The sequence below is a fragment of the Ictalurus punctatus genome, chromosome 29 (genome assembly GCF_001660625.3).
Source record: "Ictalurus punctatus breed USDA103 chromosome 29, Coco_2.0, whole genome shotgun sequence".
Taxonomy (NCBI): domain Eukaryota; kingdom Metazoa; phylum Chordata; class Actinopteri; order Siluriformes; family Ictaluridae; genus Ictalurus; species Ictalurus punctatus.
In genome coordinates this window covers 2,492,319-2,510,164 of record NC_030444.2, presented here as the reverse complement: position 1 = coordinate 2,510,164, position 17,846 = coordinate 2,492,319, and the positions used below count along the sequence as shown (strand labels likewise).

The window sequence follows — 17,846 nt, the reverse complement described above, 5'->3', positions numbered from 1 at the left end:
CCCAGTAGTTCGGGTAGCTCTGCTGCCTGCATAGCATGGTGTAGTTCACCTGCAGTGGGAAGCCCCAGGAGTTCGGGTAGCTCTGTTGCCTGCATAGCATTGTTCCCCGGCAGCGGGAAGCCCCAGTAATCCATGTAGCTCGGCTGCCCACGTAGCGCGGCATAGCTCTCCGGCAGCGGGGGCAGGGGAACTTGCACGGGTGGCGACGTGGCACGTGGCCCGGCTTGCTGCAACGGCTTCAGAAGGCAGTGGATCTGAGCAAGTTGCTCGTCTAGCTGTTTGCTCTGTTCCCAGAAAGATCTACGGCACTTCTCAAACTTGGCAGCTTCGACCTGCTACTTCCGCGTGGTGGGTGCAGTATTCTGTTACATTACAAGAGGTAAGGCGGGAGCAGGTGCAGATCACAGTCTTTATTGCTCGAACATAAGGTCAATAAACATGAGCAGCGATACGCGGTCTTAGACATGAAGCGAGATTCAAGGCATGAAACATAAACAGGACACGAGAACACGACCGCTTAACATCGAGGTGGCTAACACTTACATGCACTTAGACTTAGTTAGCTAGTTAACCGTATTTCCATACATTCAGTTCTTCAAATAATACTGCGCGAAGTGCAACGTAACATGAGGGCTTAAATAGCAAACACAATCAAACTAAACACAGACAGCTGGAGTAAATAAAGACACACCCTCAAACAGCAACCAATGCTTAAACAGGGGGAGAACCAAAACAAACAAAGACATGTGTCCATATACAAGAGTGCAGTCTTGGCTTTAGAGAGCGCACGTGCATGCAGTGCCATCTGCTGGCGGGAACATAACAGTAAATCTGTGAAAACATTGCTGTAGCCCATGCGTTTGGGTGTCTCATTGCTTTTATAAAACAGTGTGGGGAAAAAACAATATGATAAAATCGAGATTTCCGACAACAGTTGGAATTATCATCATTTATGATCATCACGATAAAAAATTATTATGCCATGCAAATTGTAATCGCAGATTTATATGATTAAATTCAATTTCGATTTCTCACAGAAACCTGTTGCAAGGCTTGAATATATCCAACACTGGACTAGTTTTATCGTCGCATGGTGCTTTTCCATCCTTAGCCTACATTCTTGCATATATTGTGTTCCAACTTCCAAGGATAAACATCGGAGGGAGGAGTAACTGATGGAATTTCTATTTGATGTTAATAATAACAGCTTCATACGGGCTAGCTTCAGAATCATAGCACAAAACATCGAACATAAATCACATTGTTTTTTGAATAACTGGGTGACTAGCTGTCTTCTCCATCTTGCTCTCTCCTCTTTTTTGCGTTTTTCTTTCCTCTTTTGGTATTCTGATTTTGTCTATCCATCTACCTGATGCGTGTAACAACTCACAACTGTGAAATGCCGCGTTTCTGAATAATCCGTGAACACACACTTGCACTTGGCAGTCTGAGGTTATTCATTATAGCTTGCTTCTTAATAGATTATTGTGCAAAGAGGCCAGTTAAATACCAAAATTATATACTATGGGGCTCTGCTGGGCCCCCTGTCTGACCAGGGCCCCTAGAATCATCCTTATTCCCTTCCCCCCTCCTACCCCCACCGGTGCCCCTGGCCAGGGGGTCAGGAGTAGCTCATTGCTCCTGATTAATTCGGAGTACTCCTGTGCTTCCCCCTGGTGGCTGAAGATGCAGCGATAGGCTGGCTGTTAAACACGTGTAGTCAATTTCTTACTTGTAATATTGGAAATGACAAGAAAGCACTCATAAAATAAGATTATAAATGTGTACTTTAGTCATCAAAGAGCATCAGTTGTACTTCAGTCTTGAAAAATTGTGGTTTTTCTAATAATGAGTAGCATTGCCTGCAGATAAAGACTATTAATAGTCTTGGCTGCCAGTAAAGGAAGAGCACAAACTGTAGTAGCTTCCTGTGGTCAAACTGTGAAACATCAGAACACTACAGAAACAACAACTTACTACAAGCAGTGCATTAATATAGAAATGCCATGCAGCTGGAACTACCACAGATCTGCTGTTATAGAAAATTATTATTCAGAGTTATTCAAAGTTATATATCAAATTATTCAGTATCTTCTGACCAATCAGATTCAAGAATTCAACATTGCTGAAATATATTGTATTAATTCATCATGATTTTGTCTGACTGTACTTTTTATGCACTGTGATTGTAGTAGTAATCAGTGAAAAACATTTAAAATCATCATCCATGATTAACTTCATACAAAAAATAAATACTTGGTAAACTCCTCATCAGGAAGTCTGGTAGTCACATGACTGTGTAGTGACATTTTACACTGTGTCACGTCTGCATTAAGGCCTTTCTGGTTAAAGAGTCTTCACAGAGTGTCAGTTTCACACCTGAAAATAACACATGAGTCAGACTTGTGGCTAGTTGCATGTTTAAAATGCATAAAACAGGAAATAGGGCTTTCAACATAACAGCAACACACACAGACACTTAGGTAGTGTTCCTTCAGACGGCCACTCGGAGTGTAGCTTTAGACAATTAAATATCAGTATAAGTGCGTCTATAAGGACTGATAACTACTTCACTGAAAGACCAGGATTACTGTAAAGAGAAGAATGGAGATGAGTGAGGAGATTTATGCAAATGCAGAAGGTACAGCAGACGACGGAGCTGATTCAAGTGACAGCGAGCACTCTTATGAAGATGTTTATGCGAATGAGGACAATTTGGAGACCCAGAGGACCGGAAGCTTCAAGCAATCTGAGAGCTCAGGTAAAATACACTCACACTCAGAAATATGTGTATATGTACTGATCTGCTGAATTTAATTTACTTGTGTAAAATGTGACCATCCATTAAAAAAGAAAGGCTTCAAAAATCTGTAAACTTGAATAAAATGGATTTGTTTGTTGTATTACAAAGACGCTATGTTATTTGAACTGAAAGCACCCACCAGTTTAGCATCATAATAATTCAAACTCAGGCCCAATCCAATAAGATCAATTCAGTTACGTCAATCATTTGCTGTTGTATACTAGTTTACATTTTAAGAACATTTCTTCATTTTCTTAATTTTTCCCCCAGAAAATTGCTACTACTTACTTTGTACTACCTTATTTCTTTATACTACATCAATTCTCTCTCCAAACCATCCTCTTTCGTACAGTTTAGGGATGCATGTTTCATTAAAATGCCGCTGACTCTGTGTTTCGGGGGCTCCAGCATATCTATCACATCCTAGATAGCAAAATTGCTGTGTGCCAGATCTGGCCAACACCTGAAACTTTCATCTGGCCCACGTGGAATGATTGCACTTGGGCGGTCCGCTCCTTTTTAGCCAGGTTTGGGCAACAAGCAAGCTGTAGCAATGCCACATGTAAGCCAAGAACAAACAAATAAACCACAACTGATCGTAATCTGGGCCACAGTTCATTTTAATTCTGGCCCAGATCCGGCCCAGACCCACCACCTTTCTCTGGTCCATGTAGCGCATGGAATGATGGCACTTGGGCGGTCCGTTCCTGTTTTCCAGATCTGGGCCACAAGCAAGCCTTAGCAATGCTACATGTAAACCAAGATCAAACTGACCCTAATCTGGGCCACATTCTGTTTCCTCATTTGGCCCAAATGCTGTATGGAATTATGGCACGTTGACGGTTTGGTCATGTTTACCCGCTCAAAGCCACAAGCAGGTCACAGCATGTCCACATGTCAGCCAATAATGAACCAAATAAACCAATCCTGGCCCTAATGTGGGCCACAGTTGATTTTTATTAGAATCCTGGGCTTTTCCACATTGCTCATGTTCATATGGCCCACATGCTGCATGGAATGGTGGTATTTTGGTAATGCACTCCTGTTTGACAGATCTTGCCCACTAGGGATGAAACGGTTACCGGTTTCATGATAAACCATGATAAAATACTCAGACGGGTAGTATTACTGTGTCTCATTTAATCATCATTAAAACCGTGTGCGATTATTGTGATTTGTAAAACTCACGGTAAATGCTGTCCACACACTCCCAGCATGAGTGTGATTCAGGTGCAGCATGCAACATTGTTTTTTGAGCGTGAAAATGGACGCTATGATTAAAAACTGAACACGTCTGCTCGATTCAGCATGAGCCGAATGAGTCAGAATTGCAGCACAGATTAGCAGGCGTCAGATTTCATTTATCATGTGACGAAAGTGAGGCGAGCTGACTGAGGAAGAGTGAGGCGAGCTGACTGAGGAAGAGTGAGGGGAGCTGACTGAGGAAGAGTGAGGCGAGCTGACTGAGGAAGAGTGAGGCGAGCTGACTGACAGGAAGAGTGAGGTGAGCTGACTGAGGAAGAGTGAGGGGAGCTGACTGACAGGAAGAGTGAGGCGAGCTGACTGAGGAAGAGTGAGGGGAGCTGACTGAGGAAGAGTGAGGCGAGCTGACTGAGGAAGAGTGGGGCGAGCTGACTGAGGAAGAGTGAGGGGAGCTGACTGAGGAAGAGTGAGGCGAGCTGACTGAGGAAGAGTGAGGCGAGCTGACTGAGGAAGAGTGAGGCGAGCTGACTGAGGAAGAGTGAGGCGAGCTGACTGAGGAAGAGTGAGGGGAGCTGACTGAGGAAGAGTGAGGCGAGCTGACTGAGGAAGAGTGAGGCGAGCTGACAGGAAGAGTGAGGTGAGCTGACTGAGGAAGAGTGAGGTGAGCTGACTGAGGAAGAGTGAGGGGAGCTGACTGACAGGAAGAGAGAGGCGAGCTGACTGACAGGAAGAGTGAGGTGAGCTGACTGAGGAAGAGTGAGGTGAGCTGACTGAGGAAGAGTGAGGCGAGCTGACTGCCAGGAAGAGTGAGGCGAGCTGACTGCCAGGAAGAGTGAGGCGAGCCGACTGACAGGAATAGTGAGGCAAGCTGACTGACAGCTTTCTTATAGATTAGAGAGATAATACAATGATAAAAGAATTTATTTAACGCTTGTATACCCATTATATAAGTCTGCTATTTCATTAATACACAATTTATCAATGGCAACAGGTAGCCCATAGGGTCAGCTCGGGTTGGCTTACACTGTCATCGTGGTGCAAAGGGAGAACAGGTGATGTCACTCAGATCTGCAAGTGAGTTTATTCAAAACCAGCCCAAAGCCCCGCCCATCACTGCATTAATTTAGTGGAAAGGGAGGAGTTTCACATTGAAGTTGGGTGGAGTTACTGAGATGTTCTCCAGCTCACTGTTGAAGGGCCTTGTTACTGTTGAGACTGTGAATGCTGGGTCTAAATTTGGAGATTAAATACGACTCAAACACGTGTCTTTGTGTCCATTTCCGTCTAGGAGGAGACACTGCATGGAGCAGGTGTTACAGAGTGACTGCAGTGTGTGTGGTGCTGCTGTGTGTTCTCCTGCTGACTGCCGTCACGGTGCTGTGGATCAAATTCACCATCCTGAATACAGAAAATAACCAGTTAAAGACCAGTTACAACACCCTGACTATAGAGAGAGACCAGTTACAGACCAGTTACAACACCCTGACTACAGAAAACAACCAGTTAAAGATCAGTTACAACACCCTGACTAAAGAGAGAGACCAGTTACAGACCAGTTACAACACCCTGACTAAAGAGAGAGACCAGTTACAGAGGGAGAGAGATGGATACCGGAGTACACTTGATCTGTGTTGTAAGTGCATGAATTTTAGAATAAAGTTTTCTACCCAAAGGTTAAATGCCCTCAGTGGAAATCCTGGTGTCATTTTAAAACTGAACTCAGTGTCTAAAATATAAATGTCTATATGAGTTATTATTGTCCACACACACAGGGGGCACAGAGTTGTTGTGCTGTATTTATTTATCCGGTCAGGGTCTAAACAGAGAAATAGACAACAATAACCTACAAAAGTACAAGCTTTAATGCTGCAGAAATGCCACGTGTTCTCCAAATTTGGAGCAACAGACAAAAAGAGAAAATAAATGCTGGATGCAGTACACTGTCCCCATTTGGATAAAGTTTCTCTGATCGCTGTATTTCTGACAAAAAGACTGAACGAGGTTTACAATGACTTTTTTGGCTTTTGGAGAATTTTATGATGTTACATGTTTAAAAACCCTAAACCAAAGTATTAAGATTGATCTGATTTGAATTTGGGAGAAAGATAATTGGTGTAAAATCACAATAAGATGCTGTTTCTTGTGGTAAATAATGATTTTTTTTTCTTTCTTTTTTTAAAAAGGCTCATTACAGGTGATTAACTATATATATTACAGTTATATTACAGTATATATTATGGTATATATGTTATATTACAGTATATATTATGGTATATATTACAGTTATATTACAGTATATATTATGGTATATATTAGTTATATTACAGTATAAATTATGGTATATATTACAGTTATATTACAGTATATATTATGGTATATATTACAGTTATATTACAGTATATATTATGGTATATATTGAACGATGGTGTTTGTGGTGAAATACAAGTCATGGCTGTATGCAGGCAATAGTTCAGAAACTGTGTTTTGATCTCAGTAAATTCTCTCTGTATATCTCTATAGATAAAGGGAGGTGTTTCAACTTCGACTCCAGTTTTTACTACATGTCTAATGAGAAGAAGAACTGGGAGGGGAGCAGACAGGACTGCAGGGACAAAGGAGCAGACCTGGTGATCATAAAGAGCAAGGAGGAACAGGTGAGAGAGAGAGAGAGGAGAGAGAGAGAGAGAGAGAGAGAGAGAGAGAGAGAGAGAGAGAGAGACTAAAGCTGTTTTTATTGTGCTGTCATTTACAGGAGTTCATCGGTAAACAGCTGGGCAGCAGTCGGGCTTGGATTGGTCTGAGTGACAGAGCTGTAGAGGGAGACTGGATATGGGTGGACGGTACACCGCTGACCACTGCGTAAGAAATTATTTCCCTAACTTTAAGGTGCACCGAGTCTGAGTGGATTCAGTTAAATGTGTGGAATTGATGGAAACTGAACACTGATCTGAGTCTGATTCTGATTCTCTGGGTTTCAGGTTCTGGGATGAAGGGGAACCGAATAATGAAGGTGAGGAGGACTGTGCTGAGATTTTCAGTTTAAATGGGACCTTCTGGAATGACCAGAAATGCTCTAATAATAAACACTGGATCTGTGAGAGACGTGTTTCTCAGTGACGTGTATCATTTCATAATCAAAAGCACATACGCAAATTTATATTTATATATATATATATATATATATATATATATATATATATATATATATATATATATATATATATATATATATATATAAAAAGACCGTATTTGATGATGATGATTGTGTTTCAGTTTCTTGTCATGAAAAATGATTCAGGTTAAAAAACAACATTTTAAATAAAAAATTTATAGAACATTTGTGGCATTACAGCGTGGTTCTTCCGTAAAGAATAAACAGTGCATTTAGAGGAAAATAATCAGTGATGGGGTGGTGTGATGTCATGGAATCCAAGGAGTCAGATACAAGTGCAGAATTTTTTAAATAACAAAACAACTTTTAAAAAAATAATAAACCAGGCAAAGACTCGAAAAGGACCCAGGAACTAGAAAAACTAAAACAAGGAACTAGAATAAGGTAAGGTGAAGGAAAGGAAAGAAGAAGAAGAAGAAGAAGAAGAAGAAGAAGAAAGAAGAAAAAAACAAACCATTCACGGTGCAAATATAACATAACATACCAGCAACCATCCCAACTACGCACAAACACAACACTCCATCACTAAGGAGGGAAAAACACAGAACTTAAATTGGGATCAAATTAGGGGAAACACAACACAGGTGAGCACAATCAAGTAGAAATTCATAAAATGAGTGAGGGCTCCCTCTGGTGGTCTGGGGAGGAATTGTCCATGGTGGACATGACAGATGTGGTCTGATACAAAGTAGAGTTACTGTTCACACCCTGATTATTTTCCTTAAACCGCACATCCTGAAGTGTTTTATTCCTCTTATACTACAACAATAGAATGTCAACTCTAAATCTCCTTTTTTTATCTTTTCACAGTTACTTCTAATGTTGTGGAATGTCTACAGGAAAAAAAAATTCCTGTTATCACATCGGTTCTAGCAGCTACGCAATATGGCCAAATGTTTGTGGCTATCTGACCATAGCAGTCATATGTGCTTGTTGAACATCCGATTCCAGATTCGGCCGCCAACCCCTCCCTCGTGAGCGTGTGCAAGTGTGTGTGCATCCTGTGTGTGTTCAACGTGGTAGCTTTTTTTTTTCTATGTGTGAAAGAGAGCAGAGGTTAACGCTGAGTGGAACTTGTGACGTCTTGCAACGTCACAGTAAAGCTGCATAAAAGCTTCTGAAAAAGTAAATCTACAGATAATTCCAGATCCACTGCAGGAACGTGTCAACTAGTTCATATGAAATAATTCAAACTGCTATAAATATTTAATAAATTCATCTTAAAAGCATCAGGTGAAAAGTCCAATCGCTTTTTGTAATGATGTTATGAGGAACAAACATGTGATGAACCGGTGCAATGTACACACCATTATAACACAACAATGTGATTTTGATATTTATAAAACTGCTGGACTTCATCTACAGTACACATACTGTAGATGCTCTTCTTAAAGTCCAGCAGAAGCTCAAATGTCTTCACACCACACGAAACCACTGATGCTCCTCCTCTGATGTTTAACTTCCTCTTACTTGTGTTACTGACAGCAGCACATTTATTTCACTTCACACAGAGTACAGAGCTGCAGCCTGTCAGTCACGTCCACACAGAGACGCAGTCATTTCATGTTTTAGCGACTCTTTTATAGATTAGAGATGTTTCTGTGTTCTTCTGAGCAAGAGGATATGGTAGCAGTTATCTATGAGATTGTAGACAATGTTGAAGGTCACGACCCCGACACACAGGATGAAGACGCTGACGCGGTGAGACGCCTAGAAGTACAACACACAGGTACAAAATGTTTACGTTTGCATGGCCAACAGTGTTCCAACATGCAGAGGTGCAGTAATTCAGGCTTTTCTAGATTACAGTGAGAGGAGATGATGGTGGATATCTGTGAGAATGTAGACACTGTTAGAGGTAACACACACATGGAAATGAGAGAATTCCTCTCTTTACTCACTTTTTTTGAACCTTGCTTGTCTTTCTGATTACAATTACAGATCCTACTTGTGTTACGCTATCTGCCTGTGTTTTGACCCCAGCCATGGACTTTTAACTTCAAATGATAAAACCGCATGGATTTCTGCACTTTTATATACAGATTATACTGTCGAGTTTAAATCGGTTATTAGTTTTTAAATGACGTTTACAGCATTTAGCCGACGCCCCTAATCCAGAGCGGATTACAGAAGTGCTTTGTGGTCTTCATCAAAACCGCATCCTCATGCTAGTTCACTAGATCAGAGACTGAGAGTACCATGGAGAAAACATTGAAAATTAGTTTAGAAACATCCAATGATCAGGGCCGATTATATCCTGTCAATCAAAAGAGGGCGGGGAAAACATTAATTTCGTGCTGTGTGTAAAGATGATGTCTCTTGTGTGGAATGACGACAAAACTGCAGTTTGTAAGCTCCGTAAGTGCTCCACTGATCAAATTTTACACCGGATGCTGCACCACTGACCTTTTTTTTTTTTTACCGTGCTACTCACGCTGAATTAAAGGGCCAGTACACCGTTGCAAGATTTAAATGAAGATGATTTGACAAAAAGGTATATATTGCACAGAAAAATATATTTGTAGAGTAGTATATCTCATATCCAGTTAATGTTAATATAGAAAAAAGTTTATAATATGTTACCAGTTTGATGTCAGTGATGAAGTAGAAATGCTTTTGTTTGTGGTGAGTGAGTGTGAGCCTGTCACCATTTCCCCTCGAGCTAGCACTGTACCATGCAGCGTGCTCGGAAACCAGAAGTGCGAGCTGATGTGCGAGCTCTTAGCGAACGCGCGCTTTTGGGTCTTCAGTGACATTGACTTTGTTTACTTTCGACATGTGCCTTTGTTATGGTCTATGTCCTGTCTCCGTCCCCTGTATGGTCATTGGTTGTTTCCCGTATGTGTGACATCAGTGTTTTCAGCTGTCTTGTGTTTCACCCCTGATTACGTTTGTCATTTATACCCCTCGTGTCTGTTTGCACGGTGCGTAGTATTGAGTGTTATCACCATACCAAACGTTTGTACCTTGTTCCGCGTTTTGAATCATGTTCATTGATGTAGTTTCTTGTTACTCGTTCTCGTTTCTTGCCTTGCCTAGTTTATGCCTGTTTGCAGATCACCTGACCCTTTTCCTGTTTTTTTCGACCACAGTATTGTCTCATTATTTGGATTTGTCTGCCTGCCTCTCTTTATTACAAGTTCTTTTCTGCACTTGCATCCATCCTAACCTTCATTATGAGGAATACGTGACAGAGCCTAACAGGAAGTTTGTTAGAATTCAGTCAATTAATTCTGTTAATGTGAATTAATAACATTCAATAAGTTAAGAAATCTTACTTTAATCTTCAGACTTTAGTTAATGTGTTAATGTTAATTACAGTAATGTGTTTTCTGTTCATGAGACAAGTTACTGTGAAACAACTTGTTGAAATGGAGAGAATAAGGTTTTTATTTGCATTTCTTTCATAATTGTGGAATTAATTATTGTTAATCTAAAAGTAAGCATATCACTCTGAATAATCTGTTATCAGTATCGGCTGAGAAACTTAGTATCGGTGCATCTCTAATGAAAATCCTTTTATATTATTGCCTAAGAATATAAAAAATAAACAAGGCGAGCCAGAATAAACCCAGAAAGTAAGACAGATAAAAATAATCATTCAATTATGACCAAAAAAAGTCTGCGGTTTAAACGGAGGACAGGCCGGTCTGTGTGTGCAGAGCTGTAAGCTGCAAATACCTCAGCTGATGGAAGATTTACCGCTTGCTTATTATTAGTAATATTGTACTGTTTATTATTAAATATGTTCATTGAGTATTGAGTTTGAGTCAAAATAATTTCCACTTCTGATCATTTCTTTCGTGCTCCTAGCTGTCTGTGCGCGTGCACTTTTCTGGAGTTTTGTGGGCGTCACTTAATGCAAAGGAGCTGTGTTGGGAGCGCGCTCTGCGTATTACGGGTGATCGACATACACGTGCGATTTTGAAGAAAATGTTTTCGTGTTTTCCCTGTTTCCAAAAATCTGAAAAAGTTTCTGTAAATCTAGTGGAAAAGCTTTGCTCGGGTTGGTTTACGCAGTCATCGTGGTGCAAAGGGAGAACAGGTGACGTCATTCAGATCTGCAAGTCAGTTTATTCAAAACCAGCCCAAAGCCCCGCCCATCACTGCATGCGTTTAGTGGAAAGGGAGGAGTTTCACAGTGAAGTTGGAGGGAGTTACTGAGATGTTCTCCAGCACACTGTTGAAGGGACTTGTTACTGATGAGACTGTGAATGCTGGGTCTAATTTTGGAGATTAAATGCGACTCAAACACGTGTCTTTGTGTCCATTTCCCTCTAGGAGGAGACACTGCATGGAGCAGGTGTTACAGAGTGACTGCAGTGTGTGTGGTGCTGCTGTGTGTTCTCCTGCTGACTGCCGTCACGGTGCTGTGGATCAAATTCACCAACCTGAATACAGAAAACAACCAGTTACAGACCAGTTACAACAACCTGACTAAAGAGAGAGACCAGTTACAGACCAGTTACAACAACCTGACTAAAGAGAGAGACCAGTTAGAGACCAGTGACAACACCCTGACTATAGAGAGAGACCAGTTACAGACCAGTTACAACACCCTGACTATAGAAAGAGACCAGTTACAGACCAGTTACAACACCCTGACTATAGAAAGAGACCAGTTACAGACCAGTTACAACACCCTGACTATAGAGAGAGACCAGTTACAGACCAGGTACAACACCCTGACTATAGAGAGAGACCAGTTACAGACCAGGTACAACACCCTGACTATAGAGAGAGACCAGTTACAGACCAGGTACAACACCCTGACTATAGAGAGAGACCAGTTACAGAAGGTTAGAGAGGAACTCCAGAGGCTTTCTAAACAGGGTGAGTAATACTTTACTGCAAAACCGTCACATTAATGAACATCACGTCATAGTTTTAACAATTCATAGTTACATTTAATATAAAAGAAAACATATTAGAAACTGCACATAAATGCCCTTGAAATCTGATTCTCAGCTGCACTATTGTCAGAGCTGCTGTTGTAGAAAATTAATCAACACCTTCTCACCAATCACAATTTAAAATGAGTTTATAATGTCTTCTCTAACCAGACTGAGTGTAGGAATGTTTTTTTCAATGTTGAGGTTTAAATAATTTAATAATTATTCTCCCTTTTTTCATTAAAATGGTCTGGATCCAGGATGGATTTATTTTAGCTCCAGTTTTTACTACATCTCTATTGAGAAGAAGAGCTGGACTGAGAGCAGAAAGGACTGCAGAGAGAGAAGAGCAGACCTGGTGATCATAAACAACAAAGGGGAACAGGTGAGAGAGAGAGAGAGAGAGAGAGAGAGAGAGAGAGAGAGAGAGAGAGAGAGAGAGAGCGAGAGAGAGAGACTTATTTATTCTGATATTGTACTACTACAATGACAGGAGTTCATCAGTAAAATCCTGAGCAGAAGAAAAGCTTGGATTGGACTGAATGACAGAGACAGAGAGGGCGAGTGGAAGTGGGTGGACGGTACACCGCTGAACACTGGGTAAGAAATCACTGAACTAATATTTTCTCATGATGATGAGTTACTGACTCTTCATTGCCCTGAGAAACACACAGCGGATCCTCTGATTCTCTCCTTCAGGTTCTGGGGACAAAGCGAACCCAACGGTGCTGCAAGAGAGAACTGTGTTGTAATTCATGATCACACTGATCCTGTCTGGAACTGGTCTGATTATCCGTGTGATGTTCAGTTTATTTGGATCTGTGAGAAGACAGTCGTTATCTGAATTACTGCATGTGAATGAAAAGCAGTAAACTAAATGTACATTTTTATCTGTTTAAATCAGTGAAAAATCCTCAGTACTGTTAATAACCCCACCCCCAACTGATCTTTTCTTATTGCCACGTGTGAAAGCGGTCATTATCAATAAGCATACCAATTATTGCATATTCAATATAAGACAATTAAGAACTACATTTGAACAGTTTATTAAATTATCTGAAATGATGCATTTATAACTATATACAAATAACTATATATACAGTACAAGTAATTAACACCATTGTTTTCTCTCTCTCTCTCTCTCTCTCACACACACACACACACACACACACACACAGACGCTATAGAAACTCTGTCTGAATGTCTTTATAAGCTGTCGACTGGTAATTTCTTATTCAATACAATAAAATACGTCTGTAAATTAAGTAACTACCCCGTATTCATTACATTAACAACTTACAAATCATTTCTGCACACATATTACATGAGCTGTAAATAATTCAATTAAAATTCAATAAATGTAAACAACAATAAAGCTTGTTTTCTAAATCTCACCTTCTGCCTCAGATAACTCAGTCACCTCCTCTTCCCCCTGTCTCAGACCTTCTCCAGTAAAGGCACGAGTGTTTGTTTCTGACACAGAAGGGAGAGGTCAAGGAATAGCTTGTAAAAGAACAATGAACCTCTTCTTCTTCTTCTTCTTCTTCTTCTTCTTCTTCTTCTTCACCACAATTGGTACAGAGAAGAAGGTGGCCTGGTCTGATGAATGACGTTTTCTTTTACATCATGTGTTCACTTTGCTGGAGAATGGATGGAGGAAAACCAGCGGAGGCAATGTGATGCTTAGATAATTAATAAACAGCTTCTGACTTTAAGGGCTAAGGTGTAAACTGAGGAAATGAGGTCTTGGAGGTGTGTTTGGGGTCGTTATCATGCTGGAATACTGCCCAAGTTCAAAGTTCTTACTAAGCTCTTCTTACAAAACTTCTCACTAAAACACAGTGACTTTCTCCTATAACTGTCACCCAACAGTGCTTAAAAACGAGTGGACAATGCCAGACAGAGATGAACAGGAAGAAGTTGGATCAGGAGCAACGGAGCAGAAAGAAGTTGCATCCAGAAAAAAGGAGCAGGAAGAAGTTGCATCCGGAGCCACAGAGCAGGAATTCGTTGTGTGGCAGAATAAGTGCTTTGGCTATCCTATTGGTTCTGCTTGGGATATGGTTTCAGCAGACCAATAGGGTGAGAGCTACCCGATTATTTAAGGACACTTATTTTAGTAAGCAGCCTTGGTGATTCCGAGTCCCTCGCTCCCCTGGCATTTCCGGTTCCCACTTCCATTCAGGCACGTTCAGGCTTTGTCACGACGTAATGAGGTGAACACCTCAAGGCTAATTTGTTGTTTTTATAGTCTTAGAGCGGCGCTGGTGACGCCTGCATTGAGGCGAATTGGCGCTGGAGATCGCATAAAGTGATCGCAACATTTATCCGGTGGCTGACTGATGTGTGTGTATGTCGAGCCGTGGTGCCTGTGAGTAATCATACAACTTCACGTCTGGTGTTTGTTCAATCTAATGGTAAGTGCACCTCTCCCTTTTTCACATTGGGACTTGGTAGATTTAGGTTGACACTTTGTGTTAAGGTGAGAGTAATGAATTGAGAAGTCTTCTCTAAGCCAAACCCCTAGCCGAAGACACTACATGTGACGCCGCTGCTGTTTTGCTTAGTGGATTCTTTTGCTTTAATAACTGTTTTTGTTTCAACAATTGTTTTGTTTTATGTACTGTGTTGCTTTTATTTAGTTTTGTTTCACTTGATTGTTTTGCTTTCGTGCATCAACAATTGTTTTGCTTAATTGCTCCAATAATTGTTTTGTTCACAGCGTGCTCAGTGTGCCAACACAACAACTTCCTTATGGTGTAGGTAGTGTGTGATGATTTTGGTGCGACTTGAGGTGGGATTGGATGACCTCCCAAGCTGTAGCTGGCCTGCCTTGTCCCTGCCAAGCCTGGGCCTGGAAAAGTGCTTAGTTTTAAAATACTTACTGTGCTTCATGGGAAATTTATTTGATATTTTCATGTTAAGTTTTAAATGATGCTCAAGTGTCATAATAAAATATTACACTCTCATGTTCCTTGCCCCGATTGGTGATACTTACCTGTGTGCCTTTATTTGGGAGTAATTCCCTGGTTCTCCCCCAGGGGACCATAGTTGGATTTACTGAATTTGGGATGAACGTTTTCCCTCCACTTGGGAATGCCACATTTTTGGCGTAGTTGGCAGGATAAAAGTCTCCCTCCACTTGGAATTGCCACAATTGCATCTGGCGTAACGGAGCAGGAAAAACTTGCATCAAGAGCAACGGTGCAGGAAGAGACACGGATCTGGAGAAACGGAGCAGAAAGAAGTTGCATCCGGAACAACGGAGCAGGAACAAGTCGCATCTGGACAAACGGAACAGAAAGAAGTTGCCTCTGGAGTAAAAGAACAAGGAAAAGTTGCATCAGGAGCAACGGAGCAGGAAGTAGTTGCATCAGGAGCAATGGAGCACGTTGTGAGAGACCTCCATAAGAATAACTCATAAGATTTATTAATAATAGTAATAAGAGCAGCAGCTCAAGTCCCACTAGGACCAGTTAGAGATAGTTTCAAAACCTCTGGATCAATATCCAGAAATGTCTCTTAGGGAAGATACTTTTAGAGGATATAGAGCGCTACACAACATATGTGAGAGCCTTACAGGAGCTTGCTGCAGAGAAAGATGCTGGAGAAGGCTGCAGAAACTCAAATTTTCATCAATGTGTAGAAACATTTTAAACATTATATATTACAAAAATAAGTAAAGATCATTCAAATGATACAACGATGGCTCTGATACAATTCTGTGTGTCTAATACGATATAGTTACAATTTACAGACGGACTTGGATAGCGTGTGATCGACATTAATAACCGGGTTAAAAAGTGTTATTTAACAAAAGAAAATGTCTAGTTGTTGATATGGTGAAATGTTCTGTTGTGAGATTTCTGCTTATCAAACCTTTATGGAAGGAGACTCCAGACAAACATAGCCAAACTACATTACACATCCTTCTGATCAGGAATAACCACCTCATTTCCTCAGTTTACACCTTAGCCCTTAAAGTCAGAAGCTGTTTATTAATTATCTAAGCATCACATTGCCTCCGCTGGTTTTCCTCCATCCATTCTCCAGCAAAGTGAACACATGATGTAAAAGAAAACGTGATTCATCAGACCAGGCCACCTTCTTCCTTTTGACAGTGTACCAATTGTGGTGAAGAAGAAGAAGAAGAAGAAGAAGAAGAAGAAGAAGAAGAAGAAGAAGAGGTTCATTGTTCTTTTACAAGCTATTCCTTGTAATAACCTCTCCCTTCTGTGTCAGAAACAAACACTCGTGCCTTTACTGGAGAAGGTCTGAGACAGGGGGAAGAGGAGGTGACTGAGTTATCTGAGGCAGAAGGTGAGATTTAGAAAACAAGCTTTATTGTTGTTTACATTTATTGAATTTTAATTGAATTATTTACAGCTCGTGTAATATGTGTGCAGAAATGATTTGCAAGTTGTTAATGTAATGAATACGGGGTAGTTACTTAATTTACAGACGTATTTTATTGTATTGAATAAGAAATTACCAGTCGACAGCTTATAAAGACATCCAGACAGAGTTTCTATAGCGTCTGTGTGTGTGTGTGTGTGTGTGTGTGTGTGTGTGTGTGTGTGTGTGTGTGTGTGTGTGTGTGTGTGTGTGTGTGTTTGTGTGAGAGAGAGAGAGAGAGAGAGAGAGAGAGAGAGAGAGAGAGAACAATGGTGTTAATTACTTGTACTGTATATATAGTTATTTGTCTATAGTTATAAATGCATCATTTCAGATAATTTAATAAACTGTTCAAATGTAGTTCTTAATTGTCTTATATTGAATATGCAATAATTGGTATGCTTATTGATAATGACCGCTTTCACACGTGGCAATAAGAAAAGATCATTTGGGGGTGGGGTTATTAACAGTACTGAGGATTTTTCACTGACTTAAACAGATAAAAATGTACATTTAGTTTACTGCTTTTCAATCACATGCAGTAATTCAGATAACGACTGTCTTCTCACAGATCCAAATAAACTGAACATCACACGGATAATCGGCCCAGTTCCAGACAGGATCAGTGTGATCATGAATTACAACACAGTCCTCTTCCCCTGCAGCACTGTTGGGTTCGCTTTGTCCCCAGAACCTGAAGGAGAGAATCAGAGGATCCGCTGTGTGTTTCTCAGGGCAATGAAGAGTCAGTAACTCATCATCATGAGAAAATATTAGTTCAGTGATTTCTTACTCAGTGTTCAGCGGTGTACCGTCCACCCACTTCCACTCGCCCTCTCTGTCTCCCTCACTCAGTCCAATCCAAGCTTTTCTTCTGCTCAGGATTTTACTGATGAACTCCTGTCATTGTAGTAGTAAAATATCAGAATTAATATGAGAGTCAGTCTCTCTCTCTCTCTCTCTCTCTCTCTCTCTCTCTCTCTCTCTCTCTCTCTCTCTCACCTGTTCCTCTTTGTTGTTTATGATCACCAGGTCTGCTCCTCTCTCTCTGCAGTAGTCTCTGCTCTCAGTCCAGCTCTTCTCCTCTGTAGAGATGTAGTAAACACTGGAGCTAAAATAAATAAATCCTGGATCCAGACCATTTTAATAAAAAAAAGGGAGAATAATTATTACAATTATTTAAGCCTTAACATTAAAAAAAACATTCATACCTTCAATCTGGTTAGAGAAGACATTATAAACTCATAATTGATTTATTTTATATATTAATTAATTTATTTATTATTTATGAACTAATTTTCTGCAACAGCAGCTCTGACGATAGTGCAGCTGAGAATCAGATTTAAAGGGCATTTATGTGCAGTTTCTAATATGTTTTCTT

At 40.6% G+C, this 17,846-nt stretch overlaps 3 protein-coding genes across 3 annotated transcripts; 2 read left to right on the top strand and 1 right to left on the bottom strand.

The window, feature by feature from the left end:
* Positions 1 to 2,293: 2,293 nt before the first annotated feature.
* On the top strand, positions 2,294 to 7,155 carry LOC108260743 (CD209 antigen-like protein E). Its single transcript, XM_053677520.1, has 5 exons — positions 2,294 to 2,761; positions 5,295 to 5,639; positions 6,527 to 6,660; positions 6,759 to 6,865; positions 6,985 to 7,155. The coding sequence occupies exons 1-5, from the start codon at positions 2,605 to 2,607 to the stop codon at positions 7,121 to 7,123; spliced, it is 882 nt and encodes a 293-aa protein (XP_053533495.1). The 5' UTR covers positions 2,294 to 2,604; the 3' UTR covers positions 7,124 to 7,155.
* Positions 7,156 to 8,503: 1,348 nt separating this feature from the next.
* LOC124626577 (C-type lectin domain family 4 member M) lies at positions 8,504 to 13,486 on the top strand. Its single transcript, XM_053677515.1, has 5 exons — positions 8,504 to 8,907; positions 11,460 to 12,011; positions 12,331 to 12,455; positions 12,564 to 12,670; positions 12,770 to 13,486. The coding sequence occupies exons 1-5, from the start codon at positions 8,772 to 8,774 to the stop codon at positions 12,912 to 12,914; spliced, it is 1,065 nt and encodes a 354-aa protein (XP_053533490.1). The 5' UTR covers positions 8,504 to 8,771; the 3' UTR covers positions 12,915 to 13,486.
* A 2,976-nt stretch (positions 13,487 to 16,462) lies between these two features.
* Positions 16,463 to 17,608, bottom strand: LOC124625985 (C-type lectin domain family 4 member E-like; the record flags this gene model as incomplete). Its single annotated transcript, XM_017461227.3, has 3 exons — positions 16,463 to 17,159; positions 17,259 to 17,365; positions 17,468 to 17,608. Coding segments are annotated over 3 exons (396 nt in total), but the record flags the coding sequence as incomplete, so codon positions are not given.
* Positions 17,609 to 17,846: the final 238 nt, after the last annotated feature.